The 21013-nt window shown below is 41.5% G+C and overlaps 1 protein-coding gene across 12 annotated transcripts in view; it reads right to left on the reverse strand.

The window, feature by feature from the left end:
- LOC116974495 (LIM domain only protein 7-like) overlaps nucleotides 1–21013 on the reverse strand; it is a 214372-nt gene that overhangs the window by 69716 nt on the left and 123643 nt on the right. For 7 of the 12 annotated variants that reach the window (XM_033022990.1, XM_033022989.1, XM_033022987.1 and 4 more), the window contains exons 5-8: nucleotides 8891–8921; nucleotides 5661–5774; nucleotides 3244–3442; nucleotides 1766–2063 (exon numbers count right to left, since the gene is read on the reverse strand). In XM_033022990.1, the coding sequence (XP_032878881.1) occupies nucleotides 1766–2063; nucleotides 3244–3442; nucleotides 5661–5774; nucleotides 8891–8921 (642 nt within the window). The remainder of the gene's footprint in view (nucleotides 1–1765; nucleotides 2064–3243; nucleotides 3443–5660; nucleotides 5775–8890; nucleotides 8922–21013) is intronic. The other 5 variants (XM_033022998.1, XM_033022988.1, XM_033022995.1 and 2 more) reach the window with 1 other exon arrangement.

Raw genomic sequence — 21013 nt, forward strand, 5'->3', positions numbered from 1 at the left:
GGAATGTGAACAGATCCAAGAGCAACCTAATTGAAGTATTTAAAATTATTAGGCAATTACGAGATGATCCCAGGGCACGAGAGCAAAATCTTCAAATGATGGTCAGGCTGGTTAAAGGTGAGATCAAGAACATATTATACACCAGTAAGTACATTGTGTGAGTAAATCTACAGATGCTACGCCAATTGTTATTTTCAAGATTGTTATCAATAGATTTCTGTCAAAAATGACCCACTCCTGTTCCTGCTTTCCTCATCTGAAGCAAAATGGTCATTAAGGCGAGCCTTAAGCAATTCTCCCTCTTCCCTCTTACTAACTGCTCGGCTTGTGCAACATTATCATAGCCTTATTAATAATCGAATTGATGGTGCTGCTCTATCCACTGATGTCATCTGGTTGCATGGAACCCTTCCCCACCAAAGTTCTACACACAATAGAATCAAAATTCACACCCAGAATCTTCAATCATAACTTAAACTTGGAGCAGAGTCGAGCTACTTTTCACATATGGAGATGCAAGGGAAACATAGATTAAGCGATTAAAAAAAAAAGTCATATTGATTTGGATTTGGTCAATTTTTGTTGTCGTAATTTCCCGTCTGGGACAGGAATTCAAGCTGTACTACAGCACAATACAGCAACATTAGAGACATGAAATCTACTGCATGAGAACTTATTAGGCCAAATCTGCAGGAAATTAATAGAGAACAACAGTAGACAAATTTCTCTCCATGTATTTTGTCAAGATTAAACAAAGTCTGGTTCCATTGGTTTGCAACATGTGAATACCATTTAACCTTCAATGCTTTCAGACCAAATCTGATCTGCAGTAGTGAATCCAATCGAGTTGCCCTGTGCACGAGTTGGCAGCCCGGGAGACTGGGGTTGCCTGGGTGTTAGGATCAATACATGCACTGAGGGGATGATGGTGGCTGAGTGGAGGGCTCTGGCAGCGGATCACCAATTAAGAAGTCTCTGTAAAGAGGGACAGCAGGTGCCCACACAAGGGGAGAGGGTGAGGGGAGGAGAAGGGGAAGGGGAAAGAAGGGAGGTGGTAGCAAAGGTAGCTGGGGAATCAAGAGATAAAGGAAAGGGGGCAAGTGAACAGAGAGAAGGATTAGTGGGAGGGGAGGTCATTATGGGAAGGGATAGAGTAGACAAGGAATGATGGTGTGGTTGAGGATGGAGGAGGAATGTGCAGGCATGGCCATGCAATGGTTGTGTGAAGCTGATTCTAGTCTCAATCATCGGGGATCACCATGTACCCCAAGACCTTACACTGTTTAAATCCCGTTAACTCTGATAGCCACCCCGTGCAACTTCCACTCCTCAGAGTTGGAGTGAGGACAAGACATCTCTAACACCATGTAAATGATGATTTGATAGGGGTCATTAACTTGCTGGCACCTCATCCGAGCAACTATTCTTCATGAGTATCCAGCAATTTATCATCATCGAGGGATCTAATAAAGAACATGTAGCAGAATTAAATGCAAAATCTTATGGCAAAATCTCTTTAGCTCATCAAAATTTCGAAATACCTTATGAACAGAATGGTTAATAAAATCCTCCATAAATCTGGTTTGTCCACTGTGATTAATAGATTTCGTAAGGCAGAGGAACAAAGGCAGTGAAATCAGTACATTTAGAACAGTCATAAAAAACGTTAAATTCTCATGGTCTAGTGTTTAGCAGGGTTTTCATCTACATACATCGAAGCACTATTTATAATAGAATAAAAACACAAGGTTTTACAACCAATTACCTTGAAAATGATCCATCACTTTCAGTAAACATTGGGCTGGCCCAACTTCTTCTATTGTCCTCATTTCTTTCGGCACGTTTTTTCCTCAGCGGAGCAGGCACATAAGTTGCAGGCTTGCTTTTCGTTGGCAGGAACTGGTTGTAGGGAAGAGCGGGCTTGTATTCGGATGTGGAGACCCTGTGAAGCGACATGTTGTTCTTTGGACCATCCACCCACTTGCTGCTCAGATCTTCGGACTCAATATCACTCCCACCACCTAAATCAGAAAAGGAGAACGTTTCACTTATACACAGGATACCAGGATGTCAATGGCCCAGCCGTCATTCCTAACCCGCTCCCGGCTGCCATTTAGATGAATGGTGAACACATCGTTACCATATTAGTCAGCCACACTGCTAGGGTCATGCATTGGCAAAACTAATTGCGTACTTCCTGAAGAACCATCATCGCATAAAATGAGATTTTACAAAAACCTCGTAGTTTTATGGTCACTGCTACTATATTTTAATCCAATTAAGTTGTTTTTAGTTTTAGAGATACAATTAGGAAACAGGCCCTTTGACCCACCAAGTCAACGCTGACATGCGATCCCCACACAATAACACTATCCTACACACACTAGGATAATTTACAATTTTACCAAGCCAGTTAACCTTCAAACCTGTGTGGGAGGTAACTGGAGATCCCATAGAAAACCCTCGCAGGTCACTGGGAGAATGTACAAACTCCGTACAGACAGCACCTGTAGGCAGGATCGAACACGGGTCTCCGCGGCTGTCAAGCAACAGCTCTACTGCTGTGCCAAAGTACCGCCCCCACAAGTTACTTCGCCAAAATTAAACTCTGCGGCTGCAATAACAGGATTTGATTTAATTTCTATTTAAATCTTAATCTCTGGGTTATTACTACACCACATTGGTGTATCTCCAGTTAAAGGAAAAATGTAGTACAAAAGTGATTTTTTACAATTATTTGACATGAGCATTCAAATTTCAGCAGCTTTGTGCTTTCAGAAGTGTATTGCTATCTCCTAATAGTTACAGCTTCTGTAAAGATTTATGTGGAACGCTCGTTCCAGAAGTTCACGCACCAATAACAGTAATCATCAAAGCATTTAAAAAAAAATCTATTAACCTACTGTGAAAGTCTCCATGGAGCAGCAATTATTTTCACCCAAGTGTTAAATGCTTTCTACTCTTCTAATCAGGCAGGGCATTCCATATAAGGACGATTGAAACATACAGTTATTCCAATCTCACCAAGCAGGTCTCCTGTAATTTCAGTCCATGCCTCGCTTAAGATACAACTATGAACAACAAATTAGTTGCATTCTATGCATCGACAATGACTTCTAAAAATGCCCACCATCAAGCTCTCTCTTTCACTCAGGAGGGAAATTTATGGGTGACCAATGTGTGATCTCCTTCTCATACATTCATCTGTCACTTCAAGACGCCAGCAAAGTGTCCGTGCCTTACCTTCGCTACTCTCCTTTAGAGTTACGTCTGATGAAAGGCTCGTGAGAGACTTTGACCCAAGTGAATCCAAGCTATCGAATGAGTCGTCTCTTCTGTGCGTGAACTGTGGCGATGTTGGCTCCGTCCGCTCCGCGCACCAGATATCACAGTACCCGCTGTCTCTTCCACTTCGATTCAAACTTCCCGAGTCTGCAAGAGCCTACAGAGGAAAGTAAATATCAGCTGTTGCTGTCAGCAAATGCAAGTTATTATTCACATTAACTCAGTCCTTTAGATCTAAGGAGCAAGACCAATTTGAGTAAGAAATCACTAAAATTCTGTTTCCGCTCAAGAAAAGGGCATTTTGGCCACAGAGACTATTATGATTCCTGGAACAGTTGTTCCATCAGTCCAATTCCCCTGCTCTTTCTCCACAGGTTTACAAATTCCCTCGAATTCCCTTACAAAGGCCTAGCCATTTCATTGAATGCATTGACTGATTGGAATTCACTAGTAGAAGTGGTGAAAATACAATGCTAATTATCCTCTGCACAAAAAACGTGTTTCCTCAAATCTGCCTTCTATCTTTCATTCAAATTCTTAAATCCAAGGCCCCTCAACCTTGAACCAACCATGTGTACGAAGGAACTGCAGATGCAGAGACAGACACAAAATGTTGGAGTAACTCAGCAGGACAGGCAGCATCTCTGTAGGGAAGAAATGGGTGACGTTTCGGGTCGAGACCCTTCTTCAGACTTTGAACCAATCAGACTGGGGACAGGTTCTCCCACCTAAACTAATCATGGTCTTGTACACATCTGCCAAATTTCCTCTCAACTTTTTCTCCAGGGAGAACAACCTCAGCTTCTCCCATCTCGTCTGGAAAATTATACTTATTCCTTATTCTGGAATCATTCTGGAAGCCCAAATCTCCCAACAATCCATTGGACCTTCAACATTACATTACGTTGGGTGACCATTATCTAAATTAAAATTAGACGTATGCCATTTTCACTCTCTCCACTATCTCTCTCTAAGACAATTATTTGCATCTCTTTTTAAATTGATTTCCCATCCCAGTCGCAAGGCAGGTACTATTTCCCATTGGAGAATCATCAGTTACGTAGTTTCAGAGGTTCTTAAACTGACCACTGGGTGGCGCGCAGGAGTGATTTAGATCATTCAAAAGGTTAATCTACAGTCCTATTGAATTAAATATTGTGCAGCTTTCGACAGGCACCTAACGGAGACTGAAAAACAGGTTTCATTTCTAAACCAGATCAACAGATGAAAAGGGTGAATGAAATACTCCAATCAGATAATAATCATCATTGTGTTGTTATCTCTCCTGCATTCATGTAGAATAAACAATGGCAGAATAAACATTATCTAGATCTACCAAACAGCACACAGAACATTGCTTCTAATGAGAGCAGAAATCATTCCACCTGCAGCAACAACAAAACAATGATTCAAGATGCAACAAGAACGGCTGAATGTGCTACCTGAGGAAAAGTTCCTTCTTCCCGTCATTGGTTTTCAGAACCTTGGCAACTGATCGGTGGTTTTAACTATTTTTGGGAGCAAAATCATAACGAACTTGGCAGGAGAGAGACTCAAAATCTTTTGCGAAGTGGAAGTATGGCTCAGCAAGTCTGGCAGTGAACCAAAGGTTACTTTCCATTTGATTCGTCTTAAAGGCGTATCTCCCCTTCAATATTCTCTCTCTTTCACAGCATGCTTGGAATACACACCAGGACATGTTGCACGAGTTATTGCATTCCTCGATCAAGGTAAATGTTACCAAAATGTTCGTCTCTACAGCCATTCTCAAAAATAAACATGAAGCATGTACATTTTGAATGAAAATAGTATTTGTAGCTTTTGCTCACAAGTGATGTGCACTAATAGGGAGTGTAGATAGCTTGGATTGTAGGAACCATTTTTCCCCAGAGAGAGGTTGGAATATGTCACGCAGCATCCAAGTGGGTGGCGGAGAAAGGGCTCTCACAACTTTGCATTATCTGAACAAGCATTTGAAATGTCACGGTATTGAAGACTACAGATCAACGCTGGTAATAGCAATTAGTGCAGCAAGGTGTAGACATGGCATGTGAAGGGCCCAATTCAGTGTAGTACGACTATGATTCTACAACCAATGGGCTAAAGAATCAGTCCTCATGACCCTACAATATGGACATTTAAACTCACACAGTTTGCTCCCAAATGGATGGATGTATTCATCTTGCTATCTCTAATCCCTCTCAAATAAGCTGCAAACCAGACCTGATTAACAGGGAATCTCTCTAGGGTCCTGGGGAATTTGTGGAAATGTACAATGGAAATGCTGCTCCCCATATCATACAGAGGTCTGCTAGATTTAACTGCTTCAGGTATTTCTAAGTCTACCTCAAGGTTTACAAACATTTGTAACTCACCTTGGTCAGCGTCTGTCCTAACAGCCCCTCAAACGCATTGAGGTCAAGGTATGGTCCATTATACTGAGGGTCAGACTGTGCTCTTCTACCAAGCCAATATATTGTGATCAGAACCTGTAAGGATACCGTTATCCATATAAGTGTTCGACATAAAAAAATCAGAATACATCAATAAATAACATTGCTCAATTAAATTCATGGAACATGCCTTTATCTCACGTCTATACTTATACTCAAGTAATGCAATGATTTGCTTCTTTATCAATGAGACATCTTTTAATACTTTGTAGCTTCCAGGCCCAGAGATAATGGAGCCCTCCATAAGCAGACAATTTTAATTTCTTAAACACACCCTTGCAGGTGAGTGGGGTGAATTTCGATACAAAGATTACCCGATGAGGCTGTAACATATAGCATCGATAAGCAGTGTCAGAAGTCTGCAAAGGCCATTTCCACACAGGCAGCTCTGACAACCTGTGATATTGACAGGAAACAAAGAGTAGGGATTAACGGGTCCCTTTCAGAATGTCAGGCAGTGACTAGTGAGGTACCGCAAGGCTCGGTGCTGGGATCGCAGCTATTTACAATATACATCAATGATTTGGATGAAGGGACTCAAAGTAACATTAGCAAATTTGCAGATGACACAAAGCTGGGTGGCAGTGTGAACTGTAGCACAATGATCAAATCAAATAAAAACTGAAAATGCTGGATATACTCAATAGTTCAGGCCGCATTTGTGGGAAGAGAAACAGAATAAATGAGTCAGGTTTTCCATGATTTCCAGCATTTTGGTTTCAATCTGCCTTAGTAAAGTTTATGGCAATATGAGTGTAGCCCAAGGTTCAAGATAGAACTCCCTGCTCGTCTTTATCCTTCCATTGCATCAACATGATCACTGCAATCCCATCGGTTCTCCACTCCCTGCACTCATGACTGGGAGACATACATTTAAAATTAGAAGATAAATCTCTTTCAGAGACAAAGATAAAAACAAAAAATAGCTGTGAATTTGAGGAGGGGGTGAAAGGAAAAGATATTTTGATATCATTGCAGATTCAAATGTTCAGATTGGTAATGTTTGCAACGAAACCAGCTAACTCCAAGGTATATCAAGAGAAAGAATGTACAATTCAGATATTTCTGTAACACAATAAAACAAATGTTCCGATCTGTAGAATTGACGTTCAAATAGCAACATAAAAGGTTACCAACAACAACTTTACATTTAAGTAGCAGCTTGATAAGGTCCCACATAGGAGATAAGTGGGAAAAATTAGGGCACATGGAATTGGGGGTAGAGTGCTGACATGGATAGAGAAGTGGTTGGCAGACAGGAAACAAAGAGATGGGATTAACGGGTCCCTTTCAGAATGGCAGGCAGTGACTAGTGAGGTACCGCAAGGCTCGGTGCTGGGACCGCAGCTATTTACAATATACATCAATGATTTGGATGAAGGGATTCAAAGTAACATTAGCAAATTTGCAGATGACACAAAGCTGGGTGGCAGTGTGAACTGTGAGGAGGATGCTATGAGAATGCAGGGTGACTTGGACAGGTTGGGGGAGTGGGCAGATGCATGGCAGATGAAGTTTAATGCGGGTAAATATGAGGTTATCCACTTTGGTAGCAAAAACAGGAAGGCAGATTACTATCTAAATGGCGCCAAGTTGGGAAAAGGGGAAGTACAACGGTATCTGGGAGTCCTTGTACATCAGTCTATGAAAGTAAGCATGCAGGTACAGCAGGCAGTGAAGAAAGCAAATGGCATGTTGGCCTTTATAACAAGAGGAATTGAATATAGGAGCAAAGAGGTCCTTCTGCAGTTGTACAGAGCCCTAGTGAGACCACACCTGGAGTATTGTGTGCAGTTTTGGTCCCCTAATTTGAGGAAGGACATTCTTGCTATTGAGGGAGTGCAGCGTAGGTTTACAAGGTTAATTCCCGGGATAGCGGGATTGTCATATGCTGAGAGAATGGAGCAGCTGGGTTTGTACACTCTGGAGGTTAGATGGATGAGAGGGGATCACATTGAAACATATAAGATTGTTACGGGTTTAGACACGCTAGAGGCAGGAAACATGTTCCCGATGTTGGGGGAGTCCAGAACTAGGGGCCACAGTTTAAGAATAAGGAGTAAGCCATTTAGAACGGAGACGAGGAAACACTTTTTCTCACAGAGAGTGGTGAGTCTGTGGAATTCTCTGCCTCAGAGGCAGGTTCTCTGGATGCTTTCAAGAGAGAGCTAGATAGGGCTCTTAAAAATAGCGGAGTCAGGGGATATGGGGAGAAGGCAGGAACGGGGTACTGATTGTGGATGATCAGCCATGATCACATTGAATGGCGGTGCTGGCTCGAAGGGCCGAATGGCCTACTCCTGCACCTATTGTCTATTGATCTGGTAAAACATCCAAAGATATCTTGGAGCAACAATACAAAGCAAACTTTACCAACAGGCCAGAAAGGACATAGAAACTGTTGTTAAGAAAGTTGTCAAGGAGGTAGATTTTCTGGAGCATTTTAAATGCTAAGCACATTAAAGTAATTGAATCTCGCAGCAACAAAGACATACTGTAGGTAAAGAGTCACAACATACACTCTTAGAACAAAACTAAAGCTTAATGAATTAGTTCAAACACAATGCACTACGAAAATAAACTGATACAACTATCATTAAACATAAATATCATGAGGGCCACATCTTTACAATATTGGGGGGGGATATCTTTCAGAGAGAAATGAAAAGAATGTGGTCCAAATGCAAACTCCAGTGCTTTCACAATAAGTTCTATAAGTATCTAATGACTACAAAGAAGAGAGTCCAAAGCATTGCAGTCACTCAGGATTAGGTGGCTGCTATATCCAGTTGAGGTCCAGGCTGATTTCCATTTAGCAGCTGCTTTCTTTGTGTTTCAAGCTGTTTTGGAAATGACAGGTCATTGTGTATTGCCAAATCATTGTAGGCAGGTTACGTCAAAAGTCAATTTAGGATCTGAGAATGTTGCCCCATAGGCAGCAATAATTTAGATCCATATCAGTGCTTTATGCAGCAGAAAGCTGCACTGAACTCAAACCAGAATTTTGTCTAAATTTTGTCCACATCAAACGTCAGTTGGAGCTTTTGCTTTTAAAATGATGGCTAAATGTTGTTCAGAAATTAAAACAAAAATGTGCAAAATGGATTGAAAGAAAGAACACCAGAACAATTCATAACCAGCAGGTCACTTACATTTTTGAGTCTCCTTTCAGTTTCTTCACGCCTGCAATAAATAAAATAATGTAATTAGGATAATTTACTTCAGCTGTTCCTGTTTAAAATAATTTTCAGTTAAAATATATATTCTGATATTTATTAATTCATCTATTGGTCCTTCCAGGGGACCACAAAGCAACAGGAATCTTTCTTGACCATGGCAAAGGTCAGTTATATCTAGTGTAAGCATTTTTAGTGAAACAGTGGTTAAAAAAAATGACAAATGTTTTGAACTGCTCTCCTCATTTCTAGGTCTCGTGCAAATATAAGCGTGTGCACTGTCACCCCAGGTGAAGTTTGCAATCAAATGTTAAAGCAAAAGTATTTCAGGTCATTTTCTTTCAATTGGTGATAATTGCTAAGATTATTGCTTTACCGCTTCACAAGATGATGGTGGATACTTTCATTACAGTTTAATGGTACTTTGATGAGCACCTGATTACAATCAAGTGCCTACAGTTCTCAAAACTCCTCCTCCCATTTCAGCATAAATTTAGTCAGGGATGGAAAAACAGACAGGGAATAATCGTGATACGGATCATGATAAATTAGCCTAAATCAGTTTTACTTTAACTCAATCCTGTTCCAATTTAACGAGCATATCCAAAAAGCAAACATGTGCAATCCCGAAGGGTAACTCATCATTTAGATTAAACTTTTCACATGCAAACCAGCACTGATTTTTAAAATTAGTTAGTTTTAAAGTAACATTGAGGGAGGCATCATCTCCTCGCACATGTTGTTTTACAGGACCACTTCTATAACTCATAACACAATCCCTAATAATAATAATAATAATAATAACTTTATTTATAAAGCACTTTAAACAACTGCAGTTGCCACAAAGTGCTGTACATGAGAACTCATGGACAAAAAGCTATTACAAACCATTAAAAACCATAAAACGAAGGACTATAAAAAACACACTAAAAATTAAAAGACATTAAAAGCACTAAGAACAGGAGCAATGCCTCAGCCAGTGTCGAAAGCCAAAGAATAAAAATGTGTTTTTAGAGAGGATTTGAAGATGGACAGTGAGGGGGCCTGTCTGATGTGCAGCGGCAAGGTGTTCCAGAGTGCCGGAGCAGCAACAGGAAAGGCTCTATCCCCTCTGAGCTTCCGCTTAGACCTTGGTACCTCAAGGAGCAGCTGATCAGCTGACCTGAGGCACCGGGCAGGAGCATATAGGTGGAGCAGCTCAGAGAGGTAAGGCGGGGCGAGCCCATTCAACGATTTTAAAACAAATAAAATAATTTTGAAATGAACTCGAAAGTGCACTGGGAGCCAGTGAAGGGAGGCCAAAATTGGTGTAATGTGCTCCCTCTTTCGAGTTCCGGTCAAAAGGCGAGCGGCAGCATTTTGAACAAGCTGGAGACGAGCCAATGAAGCTTGTGCGACTCCAGAGTACAGTGCGTTACAGTAATCCAGCCTAGATGTAATAAAGGCATGGATTACTGTTTCAAAATGCTGCCGCTCGAGAATGGGCTTCACCTTTGCCAGCTTCCTTAGGTGAAAGAAGCTGGACTTAACCACCCTGGTCCCTGGTCCAATCAGTCAAATAACTAATGACAGTTCTCGTGCTCAACTGAATGGCTCAAGGTTTCAAAGTGCACTGCACTCTTCACCCAATCTAGCTTCATATGAGGAGGTCTACGCTGTGGGTATTAATATTGATCGAAGTCTCAACACATTGAGCAGTTGATCTGCATCAATACTCGATATTACCATTGTAGACGCCACAGCTCTAGGTAATGAGCAATGCAGTATATTCTGCAAAGGAACATAGAGGTTAAGGAGTTGCGCTGAAAGGTTAGCGTTCCAAACCAGATTATGATGGCAATGAGAAGAATCATGTAGAACACATTTTAGTCTCGAACTTGAAGGGGTGACACAGTGGCGCAACAGTAGAGCTGCTACCTTACAGCGGCAGGATCGTGCTAGTGTATGGATTGAGCTTTGGTCCGCAAGGATGACTCGAAGAGTCTGTTCCCACACTATTTCTCTAAAGTCTAAACTTCAGTTACAGTTATTGAACTGTCCATGGAATACAAAAGGCCAAGTAAAGAAGAATATTGGAGGAATCATGCCCGGGTTTCACTTTATTCACACCAGTCAAATAACATTTCACCAAACTAAGTCAAGGAATCACTTTTACCTCACAATTTGACCTCTTTGAAAGAGCACAAAAATGAAGATATTTACCATCATTGTAAAGCCTGACCATTGTCTCGTTCAAACTCCTGAACCTCCTATACAAATCCCACCTTCAAAGTGTGTCCTTGTGGACCACACCAAGCAGGAGAGGAGAATCAGCTTGAAATCAGGGGACCACCTCATTCATCGGCTGAATCAGGTGCCAGTCGCCGCAACAGCTCCAGCCATCCGGCCCTCAGAGGGGAGGGAGGTGCTCAGAATTTGAAAAGCACACCTCCGTAGCTAGCACTAATCCATGATGACCTAGCAGCATTTGCAATGGAATTCCAACCATTAGCCAGCTAACTCGGTGAAGGGTCACCAGCATTGACAACTGCAAAACCACTGTGGCTTAATTCTACACGCTGCAGGATCACATGAGTCTGATAAGAAAAATGATATGGGCTGTGCTTAACATTTGCGGCACAGTGGTGCAACGGTAGAGTTGGAGGGATTTATAGACGTCCTTGATGAAGATGAGGGGATGGGGGCCTAGAGAATGGAATGCCCGGAGACGACGGAGAGTGTCTGAGGTGTCTTGAACGGGAGGGATTGAACCAGTTATAGACATCCATGGTGAAGATGAGGAGTTATAGACATCCATGGTGAAGATGAGGGGTTATAGACGTCCATGGTGAAGATGAGGGGTTATAGAAGGGTTTCGGCCTGAAATGTTGCCTATTTCCTTCGCTCCATAGATGCTGCCACACCCGCTGAGTTTCTCCAGCATTTTTGTCTACCAACGGTAGAGTTGTTGCCCTTCAACACCAGGCACCCGGGTTCGATCCTGACTATGGGTGCTGTCATACAAACTATGAGTTTGTATGTTCTCCCTGTGACCAGGTGGGTTTACCCCATGTGCTCCGGTTTTCTCGTACACTTCAAAGACCTTTAGATTTGTAGGTTAATTGGCTTCAATAAGTTGTAAAATTGAGCCTTGTGTGTGTAGGTTAGTGTACAAGGTGATGCTGGGCAACGTGGACTCGGTTAGCCGAAGGGCCTGGTTTCACGCTGTATCTCCAAAGATTAAACTTGAAAGAGAGTACAAGATACTAACATTTTTCTTCTCAGTTATACCTCCTCGTGCCATTCTCAGGTGAACTTTCAGTAGGTCTTTGATGTCTTTGTGTTACACCATGCTGTTCTTCCTATAACTGCTGCCTAACAGCTGAAAGACTGCTCTCATTGCCCAAGTTCAGTGAAATACTTTTTTGCATACAGTTCAGTAAAAATCTTACTGCACATAGGTACAATCATACTGAAGATCAGTATGAAGATCATACTTAAAATCATAATGATGATCAGTCTGAAGAAGGGTCTCGGCCCGAAACGTCACCCATTCCTTCTCTCCAGAGATGCTGCCTGTGCCGTTGAGTTACTCCAGCACTTTGTATCTACCTTCGGTGCAATCATACTCAAGTACAAGAGGGTGGGAATCGTAGCGTACACTGAGACTGTACATAAGAGTTGCCATGTTTCTGGTGCCATGATTCAACTTGCATGATTCACGACCAAAAGTTGTTTAGAATGTGGAGTCTTAACTTGACCGTGATTGCCCACAAGTGACCCTCGGTCTTGAGAGGCATGGCTAAGACTGATGCCCTGGTCTAGATGAGGGCACAGGCTGGAACAACTGAATGTGTTGTTATCCATATAAGGAACCTATGCATATAAGGAACCTATGCACCCTCCACAATGATTTGAACATGTTACAGATGACGACACAAATATTTGTCGGTGCTTGCAAACTAAAGTCAATATACCAGGTGAACTTTCCCCAGTCAAATAAGATTTTACAATGACAATGGACTATCTCCTGATTAGTAACATTTCATTTTCTCTTCCTGGTCTCAAAGTCTTCTGCCTGTTCTTTGACTACAGCTTGCAAATTGTTCGCCTTTGAAGGGCTGCACTTCTTCACCAGATATAGACACAAAATGCTGAAGTAACTCAGCGGGGCAGGCAGCATCTCTGGAGAGAAGGAATAGGTGACGTTTCGGTTCGAGACCCTTCTTCACCAGACCTCTGAACTACGGTTGTCTCAAGCCCTCATCTTTAAAATGGCTCCAGTGCATAACCCTCATGCCTGTTGACCTACTCAAGGCAGGCCATCAGGCAAAATTAATGAGACAAATATACACAGAAACTAAATTCACACAAACATTAGTAGAGGAAATAGGGCTATTTTTGCATGTCCACCATTCATGCAGTTGACAAAACATGTTTACCATTCCAAAGGTACCCTAAAATTAATTAGATCGGGTCAACCACTTTGATCTTTTGAGTAAATTAGCTTAATAGTTCATTCGATTACAAAGGCCTCCTCTAGATAACAATAACATTTCCCACATTGCTTCTTGTACATACTAAACAAGAGGTGGGGAATGCAGGATTGCAGGCCAATTGAAAAATCAAAGATGGAATTGGCAGAATCCTATGAATTTACTTCCTCGATTTCAAATCCATCTCTTTTGTTATTGTGCCCCATTTGATCAACAGTATGTGCCTTGGTTAATGGTAAGCAAGGCTTTGGACACTGGTTATGGTTTAGTTTCTTTTTAAATAAAAGACATTTTACATAAAGTGAAGAAAAAAACAAACTGCTGGAGGAACTCAGTGGATGAGGTAGCATCTGTGAAGGCAAAGCGACAATCAACGTTCAGGTCGAGACCTTGCATCAGGACTGCTTAAAAGGCCAGAATGAGATTCCACTACGAAGAAAAACACCACCTTTCAGCATAAAGTCAAACAGCACAGAAACGGTCCTACAGCCCACATCATCCATGCCAACCTTTCTGCTAATATACACTAATCCCATCAGGACCGTATCCTTCTATACCTTGTCTGTCCACTACCTCTTAAACACAATGACGGTATAAACTAAACTAATTTTATTACCACTGGCAGCATGTTCCATTTATCAATCACTCTTTATAAAAGACTTACCCCTCGGATCCCTATTAAAATTTCTTCCTCTATCTTTTAAACTGTGCCCTTTTATTTTTGATATCCCTACCAAGGGAAAAAATATTCTGACTATCTACCCAATCTATGCCTTTGATAATCTTACATACTTCTATCCTGTTACCTCCTTTACTCCAGAGAAAACAATCCAATCTCTTCTCCATAACAAGTCCTCCAATCCAGGCAACATCCTGATGAATCTCCTCTACACTCTCTCCAGCACAATTATATCCTTCCTATAGTTGTCGATGAGACCGCCACACAATACTCCAAGTGCGGCCTGACTGGTGTTTTATAAAGTTGAAACATAATGTTCCAATCTTACATTCCATGGCCCAAGCTATGAAGAAGATTTAGTGTAGTGATGCCATGGAGTGATATTCAATGCACACACAGATTTAATTAGCAAGCGCAGTTCTGGGCGCAGTGTCAAAAATAAATGAAATTCCACCAAGGAATCATCTGCACTAATTCAAAGCTTAATCATATTCCCAATAAACACTGCACCAGCTTTGCCTGTAACTCATGAACATCAGAGCATATAATCAACCGGAACAGGGAACGACCAACACAAGTGCAATTTAATTAAGGATAGGACCTTTAATGATTACTTAATAACAAAATCCTTCAGCACTTGAACACCAAATCAAGGCTTTTGAGACAACACTTTATGAACTTGGGTATTAATTAACTGCACAACGAGGAAAATTCATAATTGCTTGTCTTCAAATTTCATCTTATCACTCCAAATATTAGAGCTCTCATTTCACTGATCGCTTTAACGGAAAGACTGGCGTAAGCTCTAAGCTATGTTACTACCCTGATCTCCACAAATCAAAAAACAATTTGTTAAGGCTTGGAAGGATATCATGAGTAATAGTTGCTAAGGAGTTGCCCAATGCCAGTCCAGTCCCTATAGAACACTTATGCTAGACAACTCTGCCAGCCATTTAACCTTGAACAAAAAGAAACAATTATTGAAGCTGTTCCTCCCATTTGAGTGCTATTTAAAAAACAAGAACAACTTTACTGAACCCTAAGAAAAAAAAAAGTCTGGTGGAACTGAACTGTCCAGTCAGCATCTGTGGAGTGAAATGGAGAGTTTATATTTTATATCAGGAGGCCCCTTTAGACTGAGGTAGGATCTCTACCCGAAACATTGTTTGTCTATTTCTCTCTACAGAAGCTGCCTGACCCAATGGGTTCCTCCAGCAGTTTGTTTTTGCTCGACTTAACATATGCAATCTCTGTTTCCATTTCACTAAACCTACTTGCATTGATTGTAAATGTTGTGCGAGTTACAGGTAATAATAATAATAATAATAATAATACTTTATTGTCATTGTAAATATATACAACAAAATTTCAGGTGCACTGCCCGAGCGGAGCTCCAACGTACTAACAAGGAGCCCCGACTCGAGGAGTGCTGAGCCTCCGCACGTACGTGCGCTGCCATCTTGACCCTAAGCAAGGGTCACTGAAGGGAACTGGATAATTTGGGGATCGGGCAGTAAACTACATTAGATCTAGGAAGAATAGCGGCAGGGATGGCACAGTGGTAGAGTTGCTGCCATACAGTACCAGAGACTCCGGTTCAATCCTGATTATGGGTGCTGTCTGTACAAAGTCTGTACATTTTCCCTACATGGGTTTTTTCCGGTTTCCTCTCACACTTCAAACGTGTACAGGTTTGTGAGCTAATTGGCTTTGGTAAAATTGTAAATCGTCCCTAGTGTGTAGGATAATGCAACTGTACTTGGCAATCACTGTTTTCCTGCTGTATCGCTTAAAAAAATTGAAATAATTGAAGCTACCAACATTTAATGCAATATAATTGATATGATGCAATATTTCTAGCTTTATGGAGATCTATCCTCACATAGGAGGGAATTGGACCGTCAGTTATTCATCCACATTAAAATCAATTTGTCACATCAAAACTGTCGTTAAAATCTTAATTAATCTACAAAAATGGGGCAAATAATAAGGTGGCAAACCTTTACAAGCAATTGAAATAAAGCAGCACCAAATCATCCATTTATCCTGAATTTCAATACCAGAAGCCCGTCAAATGTTTTCATTCTTACCATACTTCAATATATTTTTCATTCTTCCCACACAATTATGGCTAGAGCCAAGACAAAACAGAATATTTTCAACCATAGCTTTAGTTAATTTAGTGTCTCCAAGTTTTACACTGAAACAACAACTATCTTTTTTTTTAGGATATTAAAAGTCAGTGTATTTTCTGTGAACTGTTCATGTCCTTATTTAAGGAAATACAGTAGCTGCCTGCTAAACATATTATCTCACAATTCCTTAAACTATCTGCACAATCACCCTGTTGTCAACAGGGTGTAATTACACTGTAACATTGGCCGTGGCTTGCTTCCATTACAAATATGGACATTGAAATGTATAACAAGTACAAAAGATAAATATCAAATCAATGAAGAGGGAGTGCAAACTCCCAATCCAACTATTTTAGAACTGTCAAAAGGTTGATTTATTCTACAGAAATATTCCCTTTTTCCCCCAAAACTCATTAAGACCCGAGTGCATGCATATTCTGCATTTCCTTATGACACAAGGGTCCATTTTTGGCTCATGGAGTCTATGCTAGCTCACACAGCAATCCCATTCCTAAACTAGTTTTCCCTGTGACCTACTCTTCCAATTTCTTCAACAACTACACCCCTTCCCAACCCCTACCTACATTTGGAGCAATAAGTAACCAATTAACCTGCCATTCAGCACATCTTTAGGATGTGGAAGGAAGCCGGAGCATCAGTGGTCACAGGGAGCATGTCCACATGAGTAGGCTTCCGGCTGTGTGGTCCTGATGCCCCATCCCTGTAATGTGTTGAATACAGTACTTTGAAAGTAATGAACTACCATTGAATGGACCACTGTTATCAAGATAAAATATGTCAAATAGTGCTAGCTTTCATTACTACTTCCAGAGTAAACAGCCATTGTTCAGTCAGTTTCATGCAACTTAGATATACCTGCTACCAGCATAAGACATAGCAGAAGATGAGGCACCACAGCTATCATCCCGCCAGTCACATCAACACGAATTCTCAAGGTGGAAAATGATGACAGCAAGTTTTTTCAAAAACTATTTAAATTTAACGTTTGTTTTATTGAATTGAATATTCTCAATTTTCATATTTCCTAATCACATAGGAGGAAACCATTCGACCAAAGATAGACACAAAGTGCTGGAGTAACTCAGCGGTTCAGGCAGCACCTCTGGAGAACATGGGTAGGCGACATTTTAGGTCAGAGCCCTTCTTCAGACCGATTGCACGAGGGTGGGAAAGAAAGCTGGGAGAGAGAAGGGTCAGAACAGATGATGGCCAGTAACAGGTGAACTAACCAAGGGGGTTATTTGTTAGGCAGTTTGTTGAACAAAGGCCAGGGATAAGATGAAAAGACCATTTTGCTGATCAAGTCAATGCCAGCTTTCAGAGCAGTCCAATTCTCCCATCCATTTCTTTGGGACCTTGGAGCAAACCGTAGTACCCAATGCTCATCTTTTGTTGCTCTTCCATTATAATGGGGGAAACTTGATTGTAGCTTCAGGGGCATGCTAATGGGGAGTTCAGGGGAGAATTTCTACAAGTTGGTGTCAGTAATTTAGTGCACCCTCAGAGTGCACTGAAGGAACATTCTCCGTTCCTAAATCATGAGCTGACATGAACTTCAGATTCTTACTGACGACTTCCAAATGTTTAGAAAAGCACATTGAAAAGTTGCTCTTTGTTGAATGAGGTGCAAGTGAGCTCTTAGAACCACAGCCAAACAATATCTCGAGTGATTAATTTCACTTGTGTTGAGTCCAAGTGTGTCAAAATTAGGGCTAGAATTTACAAACTTTTATTTTTAGTCCAGTCCAGGGAGATTCAACATTTTTTATTACTTTGGCAAATTTTTTAAGCATTTCTTGATTTAGAAAAAAGTCAACTGAAGCATCAACTTTCAGTCTCACTAAAGAACTAAGATGAAATAATGAAAACACCAATTGATGCACAAAATCATTTTATCTTTTTAATAGTTATCTGAACACTCCAGAGGCAAAAAGGATTGGTTCATAGATTACAAAGAAGGTTTTAGTCATCTGCAAATTTCTCAATGCAAAATGAATGTGCAAATTCTATTTGATTGCTAGTTGTTACTGACATGGAATTTTAGGCTTTACTTTAGAGATACAGCGCGGAAACATGCCCTTCAGCCCACCAAGTCCACGTTGACCAGCGATCAGCCCATATACTAGCACTATCCTGTACACTAGGGACAATTTACAATTTTAACAAAATCCATTAACCTACATGTCGTTGGAGTGTGTGGGGAAACCAGAGCGCCCAGAGAAAACCCACGCTGTTACAGGGAGAACATACAAACTCCATACAGACAGCACCCATAGCCAGGATTGAATCCAGGTATCTGTCGCTGTAAGGAAGCAACTCTACCGCTGCGCCACTGAGCCACCCCCAATTTTATTGGTGAAAAAGAGAATACAATTCCAAAATTTATTTCCACTAATTAATCAATTAATATGAAAATATCAAAACCCCTCAATTATTTTTAAATTGCATTTTTTAATATTTTCACTTTTGTTGAGCTATTTCAAATCCCGTGCTTTCTCAATCCCAATGTTTTATTGAACGTGGATATTTTCCCGGATGGGGATAGTTCCTGGCCAGCATTTATTGCTTATTTTTAATTGGATTGTTGCTCAACCATTGCAGAGGACATCTAAGAGTTAACCACAATGTTGGGGCTAGAGTTACATAAACGCTAAGCAAGGCAAGGATGGCAGATTTCCTCCTCAGGACATACTCTTTGGCAGGATATTAAAAAAATTATCATATTCCGTAAAATGCCTCCAGTTAAAATTTAGTGATTATTATTTGCTGGATCTGCTGTGGGAATCTCCGGTTATTAGCCGCTCTGCAAGCCTGAGGATATTATTACTGATGTGAAGCAGGCACAAGGGGAAAGATTCATAGCCCCGGAGCTGACCACAGTTTGTGGGACTAACTGCAGTCTTTGGTTGGCTGGAGATAAAAGAAAACAAGAAAAGTATTTTGTACTGCCGTGATTAAAGGCCATCTTAGAGAATGATTTTGCTCAATCAAGGGGTTGGATATTTCAGGAACAATAACAATTCTGTCACCTCATAATGTTTCAATAAATGGCTGGCAGAGCGGAGAAAGAGGGCAGGGACAGAAAGAGGGAAAATGAAAGATGCATTGAAATGGGTATAAATTCATAGAGAGATACGGTCCTAAACAGGCCCTTCAGCCCATTGAGTTTCCATTGTCTGTCAACTGCACATTTTTCATTAATCCCCCATTAATCTCAATCGTTTTTATTCTCACTATATTTTCTAGATCCGGTCTCCCCACGCACTAACACAAATTCTACTGCTCACCTGTGGGGCAATTTATAGTGATCAGCTAATTTACTAACCCATATATCTTTGCGATGTGAGAAGAAACCAGAGCACCCAGAGACAACTCAGGTATTCACAGGGAGAGTAGGCAAATTCCTCACAAACAGCAGCAAGCGTCAGGATTGAACTCATGTCTCGGTACCAAGAGGCAGCAGCTCAACTAGCTTCACCACTGTGCTGCCCCGAGAGACAGAAAGAATATTCTTTGCACTACGTTTTTGCAAAGTGTCCCAATAATACTTTAAAAACAGTAGCTATAGGAAGCAGTGACAACCTAACTGAGCAAATCATTGGGAGCCCATAAAAAGCAAAGTGTTTAACAAACAGATAACTTGCTTCAGTGGGACTGATTGTGGAGTAAGGACAGGTCAGGACAATGTCAAAGGACAAGGACATTTATTGTCACATACACCAATTGGTGGAAATTTGAGTTACCATGCAGCACAAAAAATAAGATAAACACACTATAGAATTTAACATAAAACATAAAAACATCCCCCCACAGCAGAATCAACGTTTCCCACCGTGAGTGAAGGCAACAAAGTTCTGTCATCTTCCTCTTGTTCACCCTTGGTCGGGGCCTATTGAGGCCTCCGCAGTTGCCACAACGGCGGCCCGATGTTTCCTGCCCTCTCGCCGGGCTGAAGGAGCTCCGGCGTCGGAACGGAAGAACACTCTCAGCGGCTTGGAGTTTCCGAATCGGCCGCTTCCTACCGGAGACCGCTGCTTCCGAAGTCCACAGGCCGAGCTGGGCGGAGCTCCAACACTGGCGATCCTCGGCGAAAGGCCCCAGGCTCCGCGATGTTAAAGTCAGCACCGTCCGCAGCTGGAAGCTCCGCAGACCACAGCCCCACGATGTTAAAGTTGGCAGTCCCATACTCCGGAGCTCCAACACGCCGATCCCGGTAAGGCATCGCCCGCCCGCGACGGTACTTCAGTGCTGCGCCGCTGCTGAAGCTCTGGCCGGTCTCCAGCAGGAAAGGCCGCGCCAATCCAGATGGTAGGCCGCAACGAGGGGGCGAAGATGCGGCACGGAGGAAAGACGCATCCTCGACCCAGGTAGTGACTGAGAAAAATTGTTTCCCCCTTCCCCCCACCACTCCCACATAAAAAAAGACTGAAAGACCTCCAAAACAAAACTTTTAGACAGACTAAAACATTTAAAAAGGATGAAAGGATGAACAGCTGCTGGCGAGGCTGCCACCACTGTGAGCCTAGAATAAGCCCACTCAATGAGCCTAGAATAAGCCCGCTCTACTGGGAAGCAGCATTCCTCATATTAATCCTAATCGGCATTCCTTTACATCAAGGATTTTGAAACGTATGAACAGGCTTTGATGTTGCCAATTTTTCTTAAAAATCAGTTAAATCATGTTTGGCAACTCTGCATCCATGATCTGTTTTAGTGTAGATGTAGTTTACCCATTCAAATTTAAACAGGCAAAATTACATTTTACCGTAAACAATAGGCATATCAAGGC

This window comes from Amblyraja radiata, chromosome 6 (genome assembly GCF_010909765.2).
Source record: "Amblyraja radiata isolate CabotCenter1 chromosome 6, sAmbRad1.1.pri, whole genome shotgun sequence".
NCBI classification, from domain to species: domain Eukaryota; kingdom Metazoa; phylum Chordata; class Chondrichthyes; order Rajiformes; family Rajidae; genus Amblyraja; species Amblyraja radiata.